The 15,252-nt window shown below is 36.9% G+C and overlaps 1 protein-coding gene across 1 annotated transcript in view; it reads right to left on the bottom strand.

The window, feature by feature from the left end:
- Window positions 1–15,252, bottom strand: part of LOC107574082 (citron Rho-interacting kinase-like) — a gene marked incomplete at its 3' end in the record, with an annotated part of 81,307 nt that overhangs the window by 56,756 nt on the left and 9,299 nt on the right. The window contains exons 2-4 of the mRNA XM_016260553.1: window positions 10,476–10,581; window positions 7,851–7,994; window positions 5,559–5,678 (exon numbers count right to left, since the gene is read on the bottom strand). Coding sequence (XP_016116039.1) covers window positions 5,559–5,678; window positions 7,851–7,994; window positions 10,476–10,538 — 327 coding nt within the window. The remainder of the gene's footprint in view (window positions 1–5,558; window positions 5,679–7,850; window positions 7,995–10,475; window positions 10,582–15,252) is intronic.

The raw sequence follows: 15,252 nt of genomic DNA, 5'->3' as shown, positions 1-15,252 counted from the left end.
TGTGTGTGTGTGTGTGTGTGTGTGTGTGAGAGAGTGAGTGAGTGAATTTTTGTGTGAGTGAGTGTGTGTTTTTGTGTGTGTGCGTGAGAGAGAGTGTGTGTGAGAGAGAGAGTGTGTGTGTGTGTGTGAGTGAGTGTGTATGAGTGTGTAAGTCTGTGTGTGTGAGTATGTGAGTGAATGAGTGCGTGTGTGTGTGTGTGTGAGTATATGAGTGAGTGTGTGTGTGTGTGTGTGTGTATGAGTGTGTGTAAGTCTGTGTGTGTGAGTATGTGAGTGAATGAGTGCGTGTGTGTGTGTGTGTGTGTGTGTGTGTGTGAGAGAGTATATGAGTGAGTGAGTGTGTGTGTGTGTGTGTATGAGTGTGTGTAAGTCTGTGTGTGTGAGTATGTGAGTGAATGAGTGCGTGTGTGTGTGTGTGTGTGTGTGTGTGTGTGTGTGAGAGTATATGAGTGAGTGTGTGTGTGTGTGTATGAGTGTGTGTAAGTTTGTGTGTGTGAGTATGTGAGTGAATGAGTGTCTGTGTGTGAGTGAGTGGGTGTGTGTGTGAGTGTGTGAGTGAGTGAGTGAGTGAGTGAGTGAGTGAGTGAGTGAGTGAGTGAGTGAGTGAGTGAGTGAGTGAGTGAGTGAGTGAGTGAGTGAGTGAGTGAGTGAGTGAGTGAGTGAGTGAGTGAGTGAGTGAGTGAGTGAGTGAGTGAGTGAGTGAGTGAGTGAGTGAGTGAGTGAGTGAGTGAGTGAGTGAGTGAGTGAGTGAGTGAGTGAGTGAGTGAGTGAGTGAGTGAGTGAGTGAGTGAGTGAGTGAGTGAGTGAGTGAGTGAGTGAGTGAGTGAGTGAGTGAGTGAGTGAGTGAGTGAGTGAGTGAGTGAGTGAGTGTGTGTGTGTGTATGAGTGTGTGTAAGTCTGTGTGTGTGTGTGAGTGAATGAGTGTCTGTGTGTGTGTGTGTGTGTGAGTGAGTGAGTGAGTGAGTGAGTGAGTGGGTGAGTGGTTTATATATCCTGGTGGGGACTTAAACCTGACTACACACAGACTCATGGGGACTCGTGTCACGGTGGGGACCTAAATTGTGATCCCCACGGGTACAAAAGCTTATAAATCGTACAGAATTCAGTTTTTTGAAAATCTAAAAATGCAGAAAGTCTCCTGTGAGGGGTAGGTTTAGGGGTAGGGTTGGTGTAGGGCAATAGAATATACGGTCTGTACAGTATAAAAACCATTACACCTATGGAGAGTCCCCACAAGGATAGCAGACCAGACATGTGTGTGAGTGTGTATGTGTGTGAGAGAGAGTGAGTGAGTGAGAGTGTGTGTGTCTGTGTGAAGGGACTGATTGTTAGAGGGAGATCTGGAGATTGAATCGAGCTGATATTGATCAGAGGAGACTGACAGTGAAGACTGTGCTGTGGATCAGATCTGCTGAGACGTCAACCAGTAGACACTTAATTACTTCAACGTAACGAGAACAAAACCTCTAGCATGCTAATAAACACTAACATACAACAGAGGCCTTCTAGTAATCTGCAGTTATCAAGCAAACACCATTCGAAGTTCTCTACAGGTATCTTCAAAAACAACATGTCTAAAATACAGAATCAAGTTATATAGAAATGTTACATAATAAATGTTGCTAGATACAGTATACCATTCAAACGTTTGGGGTCAGTAAGATTTTTTTTTAAAGAAATAATACTTTTATTTACCAAGGATGCATGAAGTTGATCAAAAGTGGCAGTAAAAACATTTATGTTTCTGTTTCAAATAAATGCTGTTCTTTTGAACTTTCTATTCATCTGTGAATCCTGAAAAACAAAATGTCTCATAGTTTCCACAAAATTACTGTGCAGTTTCCAACATTGATGATAATCTGAAGACTGAAGTAATGATGCTGAAAATTCAGCTTTGATCACAGAAATAAATGACAGTTTAACAGATATTCACATTGAAAACAGCTATTTTGAATTGAAAATGTAATATTACACTGTTTTACTGTATTTCTGATCAAATAAATGCAGCTTTGGTGGGCAGAAGAGACTTCGTTCATAAAGTCTTTGGCCAGATGTATAGGTACAGTAGCAATGGAACACAGTCAGGCTGGAAACATTGAAAAACTGCACACAAAACCAAGATCTCTCTCAATCTGATGGCTCAGTTTGCTGGTGTTCTTCTCTCTAAATCCTGTGACAGAGCCGTTCTCAGATCCCAACATACTCAGGGTTTAAAACCAGCTCAACACAGGGTTGCCAGCACAGGATTATCCACTAATGCTTGTTCCCAGTTCAGTGAGTGAAATACTATTCCCCATAATGCCTTGAGCTCATGTTCATGCACACACACACACACACACACACACACACAGAACAAACATAACTCAAACAGCTTCTGGCCTGTTTTCTTCAATGAATGATCAGACTAATCTAACTCATAACAAAACTAATTTCGACTTAATAAACCATTGCTTACTAGTTGTTAGATCACTAGTCTGTGGCTCTTCTTCACACACATTCATCTCTACAGACACATTATCTGAAGATCATATAGCTCAAAATATCTTGTTTTGGTCTTTAATGAGGTGGATGATTCTGTTAATGTCATTTATGTGATGGACGAAATGTGTGCAGCTTAAATAAAGTGATTTGGAGAAATGTAGCATTGCATCACCAATGGATGTGAATGGGTGCCGTCAGAATGAGAGTCCAAACAGCTGATAAAAACATCACAATAATCCACAAGTAATCCACAAGTAATCCAGTCCATCGGTGAACATCTGGAGAAGACAAAAGCTGAAACACATCCAGCATTAAGACGTTTTTAACTCAAATACATTGAGTGCATAATCCATAATAACGCTTCCTCCAGTGAAAAAGTGTTCTGGTGTGAATCAGGAGAGAAATCTGCACAGATCAAGCACCGTTTAGCTCTAAACAAATATGTGGCTGGATTTTGATGTGAGAGACAACAGCAGATGCACTTTTTCACTGGAGGAAGCGTTATTATGGATTATGCACTCAATGTATTTTAGTTAAAAACGTCTTAATGCTGGATTTGTTTCAGCTTTTGTCTTCTCCAGATGTTAACTGATGGACTGGAGTGCTGTGGATTATTGTGATGTTTTTATCAGCTGTTTGGACTCTCATTCTGACGGCACCCATTCACTGCAGAGCATCCATTGCGGAGCAAGTTATCTTGTGATTCATTTCTGATTGGTTGGTTTTTAAACTGAAAAACATGCTGAAACGCCTCTGGAGAAAACAAATGAAAAGCATACTTTCAACGTTGCAGAAAAGTGATCAGCTGGAGCCCATGCAGTCACGAAAGATCCTGAAGATCAGTCTGTGGCGATGCTGAATAAGACGATGCTGGTGCTTTATATTAGTACTACGCTTAAAATTACCCTCCATTATAATGCTGCACAATGACCCAATGATAATAAACAATTACAGCTGTTTCCATGGAAACGATGTGCCTAACGAGCATCTCCTGATCTAATCCTGACGTGTCTGTAGAGATGCGCTCTGACTAATACAGTTAACTAGAGCCACTTCACTGACTAGTAAACAGTGGTGAGTTACTGTACAATCACTTACCCAAGTACGATATGTTCCTGAAGCAACATGCTTGTTGGTTCTAGAACTACATTTCCATCCACCGATAAGATTTTAGGAGTATGTTTATGCGGGACTTTGTTATAACCAACCACTCAACCCATCTTTTTAGTGGTATTTAATGGACTAATGGTTAGGACTATGTTTGTTTGGAAGAACAAAACAAAACATGTCGATCCTAATAATCCATAATAATTATACTTTAATTCAGCAAGGATGCATAAAATCGATCAAAAGTGGCAGTAAAAACATTTATAATGTTTCTATTTCAGATAAACGCTGTTCTTTTGAACTTTCTGTTCATCTGTGAATCCTGAAAAACTAAAATATTGTGCAGCATGACTGTGTTCAACATTGATAATAATCAGAAATGTTTCTCGAGCAGCAGATCAGCATATTATACTGATTTCTGAAGATCATGTGACACTGAAGACTGGAGGAATGATGCTGGAAATACAGCTGCGCATCACAGAAATACATTACAGTTTAACAGATATTCACAGAGAAAACAGCTATGTTAAATCATAATATTTAACATTTTTTACTTTATTTTTGATCAAATAAATGCAGCCTTGATGAGCAGAAGAGACACATTAAAAATGTTACTGATCCTAAACTTTAGATTAGGGAACACATATTCCCTAAGAGTTTCACTTCAATAAACTCCTAACTATTATTGATAGTAAATAAGTTAGTTGTTGTAGTAGTTATGTTTAGGCATTAGGTTGGGATAAGGGTCATGCATTATTATGTGCTTATAAACAGCCGATATGCTAGTAATATGCATGCTAATAAGCAACTAGTTTAGTGAACAGTGTTCCCTAATCTAAAGTGTTACTGTTGTCTGCACTAAAGTGAGGTATTTCACAGTAATGCGTTTGTTCACCTGCTCCTTGATCTCCTGGAGTTTGTTGCTCTGTTCTCGGATGTCATGGAGGAGCTGGAGAGCTTTATCATCTTCCTGTGACACTTCAACACGAGCCTGCTCCAGACTGCGCTTCAGACTCTAAACACACACACACACACACGTCTGTTACGTTGAGATGCAGCGGCGGTTGGAACGCAAGGTCAGAACAAGCGTGCCAAGAGTGCTTTTATCAGCGGGTGTATTTGAATTAGAGACAGAACATCAAGAGAGCGCAGATATGAAATCGAGTCAGTTTTGCTGTTCTAGATATAAAACCATAGATACGTCCATCAGAAAGTGTGTACTGATAAAGCCCTGCTGTCAGAGTGTAAGTACACACTCCTGAGGCCAAGAACTAAACAACTAGCAGTTAGCCGAGAGATAACCAGCCTTGCTTTCTGATCTCAAATTAGACCCATCTAGATTTCTATTTCTAGACTTTTGACCCATTTTATGTTTAACTTACTAAGATACTAAAATCACAAGGTCTCAATGTTAATGCAACAATAGTGAATAATGCTAGTGTGCATCATCAGAAATGTTTCTCGAGCAGCAGATCAGCATATTATACTGATTTCTGAAGATCATGTGACACTGAAGACTGGAGGAATGATGCTGAAAATACAGCTGCGCATCACAGAAATACATTACAGTTTAACAGATATTCACAGAGAAAACAGCTATGTTAAATCATAATATTTAACATTTTTTACTTTATTTTTGATCAAATAAATGCAGCCTTGATGAGCAGAAGAGACACATTAAAAATGTTACTGATCCTAAACTTTAGATTAGGGAACACATATTCCCTAAGAGTTTCACTTCAATAAACTCCTAACTATTATTGATAGTAAATAAGTTAGTTGTTGTAGTAGTTATGTTTAGGCATTAGGTTGGGATAAGGGTCATGCATTATTATGTGCTTATAAACAGCCGATATGCTAGTAATATGCATGCTAATAAGCAACTAGTTTAGTGAACAGTGTTCCCTAATCTAAAGTGTTACTGTTGTCTGCACTAAAGTGAGGTATTTCACAGTAATGCGTTTGTTCACCTGCTCCTTGATCTCCTGGAGTTTGTTGCTCTGTTCTCGGATGTCATGGAGGAGCTGGAGAGCTTTATCATCTTCCTGTGACACTTCAACACGAGCCTGCTCCAGACTGCGCTTCAGACTCTAAACACACACACACACACACGTCTGTTACGTTGAGATGCAGCGGCGGTTGGAACGCAAGGTCAGAACAAGCGTGCCAAGAGTGCTTTTATCAGCGGGTGTATTTGAATTAGAGACAGAACATCAAGAGAGCGCAGATATGAAATCGAGTCAGTTTTGCTGTTCTAGATATAAAACCATAGATACGTCCATCAGAAAGTGTGTACTGATAAAGCCCTGCTGTCAGAGTGTAAGTACACACTCCTGAGGCCAAGAACTAAACAACTAGCAGTTAGCCGAGAGATAACCAGCCTTGCTTTCTGATCTCAAATTAGACCCATCTAGATTTCTATTTCTAGACTTTTGACCCATTTTATGTTTAACTTACTAAGATACTAAAATCACAAGGTCTCAATGTTAATGCAACAATAGTGAATAATGCTAGTGTGCATCTATTATGGATAAGGATGCACAATATCTCTGTGAATCACAAGGAACTTCTTTGACTGTTTTCGTATGTCGAGGAAGCGCCCGATAATTTTAGATACTCTATCTGTAACTTCACATTCTCAGTTAGTAGTAATGGCTCTTGCTTTATTTTTTAGATGCATATGAGTTAATCTACAGTGAGACATTAGCTGTGTTTCCATTCAAAGTTGTGAACAAAACTTACATATTATTGCGTAAAATATTTGCAAATAAACACAGTTTCCATCCCGTGTGAAATCTTACTGAGAAACTGGTGCAAAGTATCAGTAATAAAATAATCAGATTTGCTGCAAGTCTGTGATTTCTTTCCCTACGTATCAAATGATTGTGCCTCAGAGCGTGTAGGTGAAACACAATAACAAATGCTGTCGTGTTATCTTGCATTTGGATGCCAGATGTTTGGGACGCAATTGTGTGAGACGGTCATATCAAATCATTTTGATGACAGACTTTGGTTCAGGCATTTCAGAACGACTAAAACAACATTTGAGATGGTGTGCGATGAGATCGGCTGCTGGTTAGGAATTTATTTGGTAAATGTATATTTCCATTGTAGTTTATGTGCATGTTTTCTTACTGAATAAAAATATGTATCCGTCTCAACTGTGCACATACATTTCTAGATTTTAATGCGCATCTTGGTGTCTCCATTTGCATTTGGGGGATCAAGATCCATGGAAATACAGCTATTGACATATGTCCAGGAATGACTTGGTTAGCCATCTTTCTTGTGCGGGACCAAATAAAAAATAAATAAATGTAATTTTAGGAAAATAAACAAATTTTGATTAATCAAATACAATAATTTTTTTTATTACATTTAGTCTTAATTACATTTTTGTATTACTTGTTTCCTTTATTTTCTGTATTTATTTTTTAATTTATTTGTGTATTTATTTATGAATAAATATTTATGCAAATAAATGTGACAATATTTAAATATGGAAATAAATACATGCAGGAATAAAAAAAAAAATGAACGCATAAATATAAAAATATATTTTTTTAAATCAATGAAAGAATTAAGAAAAATTTTAAAAGTTAAAATTAAATAAAGAAAATAAAAAAAATTGGGGGGGGGTAATAAAAAAAAAAACTTAATTTATTAAAAAATGTATTGTATTTGTTTTCTGCAGGCTTGGACCTCCATACTTTTTACAGTACATTGTTTTGTTTCTTTCTTTAAAGGGGTCATATGATGCTGTTAGTAGTTGTCAAAGTAGTTTCGCTTTCACAACGAAGCACACAGCGTCTTCACGACATGGCGACGGCAGCAGCAACAATACTACAGCGAGAATAAAAGTTACGCCTTCTTTCTTTGCGTGAACATTTGGGCGGCGTTATGCAAATCTTCCCACATAGTGATGTAGACATGTGGGGGCGTGTTAGAACGAGCCGTTTTAGGTAGGTGTGGCTGACTCTTAACTTTTATAAAGAATATCTCTTTGGATTTGAGACTTTAGTCTTTGCAACTTTACAGATCTTCTTTATGCACCAAGAGCTTGTAACACTCCAAAGAGAAAGGAACAATTTAAATCCTGATCATATGACCCCCTTTAAATCAATGCATCCCTAATTTATTGGCCTCTGTGCCAAAATATCCCACTCATTTAATCCACAGACTGCTCGTCTCTATAAATAAAGTGTATTATGATTAATGAATGACTATTATTACACTAGAATGAGAGTCTGAGCGTCACTCACGCTGCATTCGGTGATGTAGGTGGCGAGGTCCTGCTCCAGGATGCTTCTCTGGGTCTCGGAGGCTTGGAGCTCCACATCCTTCTGCTGGAGGACTGACTCCAGGTCAGTCATCTTACGCTGAAACCGCGAGATCTCCTGCTCCATCTGAGCGGCCACAAACACAAGCACCAGATCTAAATGCATTTTACAGCAGCGCTCGGACAGCGCTAACACAACCACAACCACGAGCTCACACACTAATGACCGTGACTCTTTCATTTCTCAGAGCTGTGTTGACAATAGGATTGGGTTTTGACACAAATTTCACGATTCGATTGTCATTCACAAGCTTGCGATTCGATTCAATATCGAATATTTTGGATATATATCAGGTACAGTACATGCCAGATTTTCTCAAGGAAAAAAAATCTCTCAACCAATGCTGTAAAATATGCATAAGAGTCATTTGGTACTACATTACTATAATATTAAAATTAACTGATTTGTTAAAATTACACTAAATTAAGTTTTAAAAATAAAGTTACAATTATATAATAATATTTCTACTTCAATTTGTTTAAAAAAATATATAAACATAATGGTGGCTGTCATAAAAACTTATAAATTAAACACTGAAGAACAGGACAATTTATAATGAATATGTTATATGGTGCATATATTTAGCAAAATGCCCCTCTCCACAGTTTATTTTTCTAGCTGACTAATGAGTTTATGGTCACCGAATATGTTTTTCTGGGGGGAAATGTGATGTTACGTGACATTATTTACAAGCCGTTATATTGAGGTGTTTGCGTGGCTGAAACACTGAGAGATTACATGAGACAGGATACGGATTGTAAAGTTATACTCTTTCTTTTAACTTAGCTTCGGATGTTTAGTCATGTTTATTTTGTGCTGAAACTGGTATTAATGTGGAGGAGATGAACAGTTCACGTCTGTTGATCTGAGGCGCTCCAGCGATCCGTCACTTCACATTAAACAGCGCCAAAATACCATTTATTATTTGAATACTGCAATACAATAGACAGAATTTTAAATCTGAGACTTTGTTTCATATTAAAAGTACCAAAGCACAATGCTTATTGCGATATATTGGATGGGAGGTGCCCTTCAACGTTCGGTCCATTAACCAATAACAGGCTAGACTAATCGATTCTTGGGATTTAAGAATCGATATCGTTCCGTAAAAATGAGAATCGATTAATATTGAGTTATCGATACTTTTTACCCAGCCCTAGTTGACAATATCGATTTATCAGTTTAATGAACGATATTGATTCTTAAATCTTTTAGCCATTCAACAATCACAAAAACAGCTTTGTTACTTTTGATATGAAGTCTGAGCTTTAAAATGGTCATTTTTATCACGAAATTCAAACGATAAATGCACCAAATAAACCTGAATGAACATCAGAAGGTTTTGAAAGAAGCAGAACAACTTACTAAAATAAATAATTTCTCATGTAATCGATCAATCAGCGTTTCGGCCGTGGAAAGACGTCAGTAAAACAGCGTGTACACAAAGTGTTACGTATAAAGTCACATATACCTCAGGAAAAACATTTAATGACCACAAACTCGTTAGTTGGCAAGAAAAAATACATCTTGAAGAGCATTTTGATAAATATTTGCACCATATTATATATTCATGATTTTTTTTTTTACTTAACCTGTTGTTTAATATTTAATGTATGCTTAAAAAAACAAACATCAAATGTTTTTTTACTATAGCCACCGTTTATTTCAACAATGAATTGGAGTACAAACATCATTATTCCATTAAAAATTATTATTCTAAATGTATTGTAAAAAACCACCTTACGTGCAATGTAAATGTTTGTATACAAATCAGTTATTAATTGTAACCTTTAATATTACAGCAATTAACCAAATGACAGGTTTCTATGGAAGCTTATTTCCATCACATCATTTAAAAAAAAAAATGTAAGCGGTAATTCAGATTTTTTCATCTCATAATTCTGACTTTTTTTCTTGGAATTCTGAGTTTATATCTCATAATTCTGACTTTTGTCCTGGTGATATTTAGCAAAACACACAATTCTGACTTTTCTTCTGACAATTGCAAGATAAAAACACAGAAATGTGAGATATAAATGCAGAATTGCGAGATATAAACTCACAATTCTGAGAAGTCGGGAGTTTTGAGAAACAAACGCAATTTTGAGTTTTGTGAGAAATTGCAAGGAAACATGTCTAAATTGTGAGACAAAAAAATACTTTTGAAATTTTTTATTCCATGGCAGAAATGGGCTTCCATAGGGTTCCCTGTATAGTTTGCATGTATTGTAAATGTATAAATGTACCTGATGTATATCCAAATGAATCAATAACAAATCGAATCAAGATTGGAATGGAATCGGAATGCACGTTTGTGAACTGAAATCTAATCGAAGTGTGAAATCGGTCAATACCCAGCACTACAATTTGTAAACAAGTCGTCTTGTGGAGATATTTTGAAACTCTATTCTAATGTTGATCCTGGTGTAATACATCGCCATCCATTGCACATGCAATACGATGCTTGTTTGTTAATGCAGTTTAACTTGCATTAAATAGCCCAGTTTATTACCTCAGTGTTCATTTGGACTGTTTCTGTGCTCTTACCTTGTGACATTTGTCTTGAGTGTCTTGCAGTTCTTTGCTTTTGAGGTGCAGCTTTTTTTCCATGGAGTTGGTCTTGGCAGGAGAGTTGAGCCCTGTGCCAACCGATCTGACAACACAAGGAAAAACACGCCGAATCAGAACTATAATACACATGCATATGTACAGTTATAAAGCTCCATGATAAAGCCAGGAGGAGTGTGTGAGAGGTTGTGTTTTTCCTGGGAATGTAGGGAATATCACACATGCATGTCTGCTCAGCCTTTCACATTCATTACCCACTCCATTAGTTTCATGTGAATTCATTCATTCAAAACCAAAGGACATCATCTTTATGTGGCGTCCATTAATTAACATGACATAAATGAGACATCAGGGAACACTAACCGCAAGTGTCACAGAACCATAAACATCCACAACGAAATGAAAACGGAGTTATATTTGTCTCAGATTAGACTGACGGAGATTTGTCATAAAACGCATGCAGTTCAGCATTTGAGTTCATTAGCATGGACAGAGAGAGGGTCCACATCTTATCAAGACAATCATTCACTTTACAGTCTCTCGTTTCATAATACAACGCTTCTGTCTTGCTCAGAGATCTGAACTCTGAGATCTCTGCCTCTGCCATTAGACATCGGCTCATTGCAGCTAAAAATGCTGAGGAGGGAAACACACACACACACACACACACACACACTCGCGCTGCTAAAGTGCTGATTATACCAGAACTCCAAAGCAGGCCGGAGGGTAATAACACAACAACTGTCCTTCACTTCCATCCACGTGTGAGTTTGTTTTGAGTTCTGCACATTTTGAAATCAAATTACTGCGGTGTCCAAACTGGACCATAATTACTCTTTTTAACAGCATAATTAACCTGCGCTCTTTCATCAGTGTGTCATGTAAAACAGGAAGTTGACCTCTCTTTATGGAGTGAATAATGTGCCGAAATTAAACAAACAAATCCAGTATTTTGCAAACAAACTTGATCTGCTTTGCAAAGGAAAACTCGACTCGCAAACAAACAGAAAGCATCATAATTCACAAATACAAGCAATCCTACGAATTGCATGTAACCTTTGAACAAATACCAAATTTAGTGCATGCAAATGCTGGTCTGTTTTGATTGTGAGACACTCGCATCTGTAAGGCCGTTCGCGCAGCACATGTTCCTGAATCCTGTCAGCAAAAATCAGTGCTGTGCACCAGAACCAAACACTCGGCAGAAAAGCCCATTAACTGATACCTAGTTTCATGAGTAAATACATTGTGCTGCACTACACTGTCAGAATAAATGACATACACACAGTTGTGCGCGATTCAGATTTGAATTAGAATTGAGGTTTCAAAAAGGATGCAAAACTGTAATTTCAATTTCAATTCATTGTAAATCTATTCACATTCAAATTCAAAGAAATTGGTAACTTTACAATAAGGTTCCACATGAACTAGCAATGAACAACACCTCAACAGCGTTTTAATCTTAATATTAATTTCAACATTTACTAATATTTTTATTTTAAACATTTGTAAAAAAAAATTAACATTTATAAAAAATAAAATAAAAAAAGTTGTATCTGTTAACATTAATGCATGAACAATGAACAATTGTATTATTAACTAACATTAACTAAGGTTAATAAATATAATATAAATATATAAAGCTCATATTCAATATAAATATAAAGCTCATATTCAAAATTCATGGATTGGAAGCTAAATTAATTTTGCACTCTGATAAACCCTAAAATAAATAAATAAATGACAAAAAAAAAATCATAGTTGTTAATTTAAAAAAAAAAAAAGTCCAAATATAAGTCACTTAATGTTCGATTGACTCAAGAATTGCTGCATTCAGATCAAGTTAGTGAGTTGAACAACTAGATTAGTGAACATTTATGATGAATCAGTTGATTGGGTTTACAAATTATTATTTTATGACTTAAATTTATATCACATAAAACTATCATATCATATAACTTCAGAACACTTTTACGTGAACTACTACATTGACAATTTAAGTCCTTAAAAAGAACAAAAATATATGCAAACCCAAGACTGAAATTAAAAAGACCGTGGAGACAAAAATTAAAGTAAAACTATAATGACTGTTTCCACACAGGTTTCCCAAATACTCCTCCCACCCCTTTGACTCCGCCCTATGTCTGCCATTGGTCGGTCAAACTGATAGACTCCTCCCACACTCACTCCACCAACTCACAATTAAATTACATATTTCAAATCAGCACAAAATCTGAAATGAACTGCCGCATGAATGTTGTTCCTTATGCTTAAATAGCGTTAAAAAAAGCGTATTTTTCAGTCTAGACTAGCCAATGCACATGCGCAGTCATAAGTGCGAGATTCAGGTTTCTATGGGAACCGGAGCTTCTAACGGCCGCTGCATTGATGCAATGGCTTCTCCAATCAGCGATTGGCTCTTTCATTTACAAGGCGGGACTATTCCGCCATATTGCACGTTGCAGTTTCTCCCATTCATAAGTATAGGAGTGAACCGTCTTTGTATATCTATAGTCTTTGATTGATACAAAACAAAACAAAAAAAACATGTAAAAAACATTTACAACAATATTAGAGAGAGAGAGAGAGTAGAAAAAAAGATAAACCAAAAAAAGAGCAGTAAAGCATGGTGCTTGCAACGCCAAGATCTTGGGATTCAATTCCCAGGAAATGCATGAAATCAAATAAAACTTTATACCTTGAATGCAATGAAAGTCGCTCTGGATTAAAGCGTCTGCCAAATGCATAAATGTAAATGCAATCGAGTCTACTTTCACTAGTCTTGGTACCAACTACAGACATTTTAGATAGTATTATTTGTCTCACATCTGTGCAGAACACAAGGGCTCCAGAAGAAGAAAAAAACCCATTCATTTCCTCCATAGAGGGCTATAATGTATAAAGATTCATCACGAGCTCTGAGGAACATTCAGCTTCTGTAGAGACATACGTCAGCTTCATTTTATGACCATCAATCAGGTTTGAAAGCCAAATTGCTGGTGAATACACAACAACCCATAATCCGACATCCAATAATCGGAGAAGTCGCTGTTACCATGGAAACAGAAAGAAGGCTCAGTGGTGACCGCCCACTCCCATGAAGCAATGCGGCTGATGTAATCCAATCAGTCTGCCTACACTCACAAACTACTCGTTTACTATATTTATTTCGAATGAAAGTCCAATTTTATACATTTCAATATTTTTCAATCGAACGGTTGTTGCTGGTTTGATTCCAACATAAGTCGTGTGTCATGGGACGAGTAGTTCATTAACCTTAAGCACACTGTCTTATTTTCAGATGTTCAAAGGGATTCTCTTCAGAGTTGGTTGGTTTGGTTCATTTTTCTCTATTGAAGAACATATTGAAATCTCCATGAATGTAAAAAACACTTCTGAAATCAAGACTGCTGGACAAACGATCAGTGAGGAGTAACTTACCTAAAACTAAATCTGAAACTAAAATTAAAACCTTCGGAACTGAAATGAGATAGTTGCTAGTTGCCAAGGCAACATTTCTCATTTTAATTTAGTTTACCTTGATGTACTAAAATAACTAAAACTGGAAAAATACAATAAAAACATATATAAATAAAAAACACAACAAAATTACTAAACCTACTAACATTAAAATGAAAAAACTTTAAAATATATTCAAAATATTTAGAAAAACGATAATAAATATTTTGATATAATAGTAATAGTATCCACCTTATTTTTCAACACCGAAGTAAGTGGTTTTCTGTGAATGTGCGAGACTTCCGGTTCATTAGTAGAGAAATAACCAGAAGAATAACAACGTGCCGTAAACGGTCAAACTATTTGCACTACAAACCAGTGTGTTCATAATTAAGATTAGTGCTGGGCGGTATGACCAAAAATATATATTACGGTATTTTTCAAAATTATACCGGTTTCATGGTACATGACGGTATTTTTTTTCATGCATGAGCGGGTGTTAACCATATTTTCTACTGATTGAGAGGAAATACTGCAGTATATTGACTCAGAATGCCCTATTTTACTGTCATGATGAGTGAATATTGTCAAAAAATACCACACTAAATAGTGACTAAACACGACCCCTTTTAATACATGTTAACCAGGAGTCACTCATTTATAATCGCGGCATCGTCTGATAAAATCAACATGCATCTACACTAAAGAGCGGCTATGCGGTTGTTTTGGCTAGATTACTTTTTTTGTCTCGTGCAGCGCACTGCCTGCGTCTGAGTAACAAACTAAAAAAAACAACAAACAAAAAAGTGCATGTGATATTAACAGACGAACTACGCTCATATTTATAATTCCAAACAATCAGTAAGCGACAGGTGCTAGGAAACGCTGTTTTGGACTCATTTATTGAGGAGTCGGCTGCGGTGCTTCTCTGCCGCTCGCTGCACAGAACAGACGCCGAGAGAAAGTTGAAAGTTGCTAAATCTAGTGCTAAAGTCACGCTTGCGTGTGTGTGAGACGCGGGAGCTGATGGCAGCGGCGCTGGATATTTGTGGAGGTCAATGTGGATATTGTGGATGAGTTCTTCTGCGTCATCACGTTCTATTAGTTCTACAGCTTCCTGATCCTGGGAGAGTAGACTACAATGCCGGCTGTTCTGACTCAAAGACTGTAAGTATGTTTTTTATATATAAAGAGTTTTTATATTTTATATATTTAAAGCGAGTTTTTTGGGCAGTGTAGAGTAGCACTTGTTGTTTGTCATTTCTCCGATCACAAATGCAGACATGGTTTTATGTTT

The sequence above is a fragment of the Sinocyclocheilus grahami genome, unplaced genomic scaffold, assembly GCF_001515645.1.
Source record: "Sinocyclocheilus grahami isolate Dianchi unplaced genomic scaffold, SAMN03320097.WGS_v1.1 scaffold2112.1, whole genome shotgun sequence".
In the NCBI taxonomy this organism is placed as follows: domain Eukaryota; kingdom Metazoa; phylum Chordata; class Actinopteri; order Cypriniformes; family Cyprinidae; genus Sinocyclocheilus; species Sinocyclocheilus grahami.
This window is presented reverse-complemented; position numbering and strand designations above follow the sequence as displayed.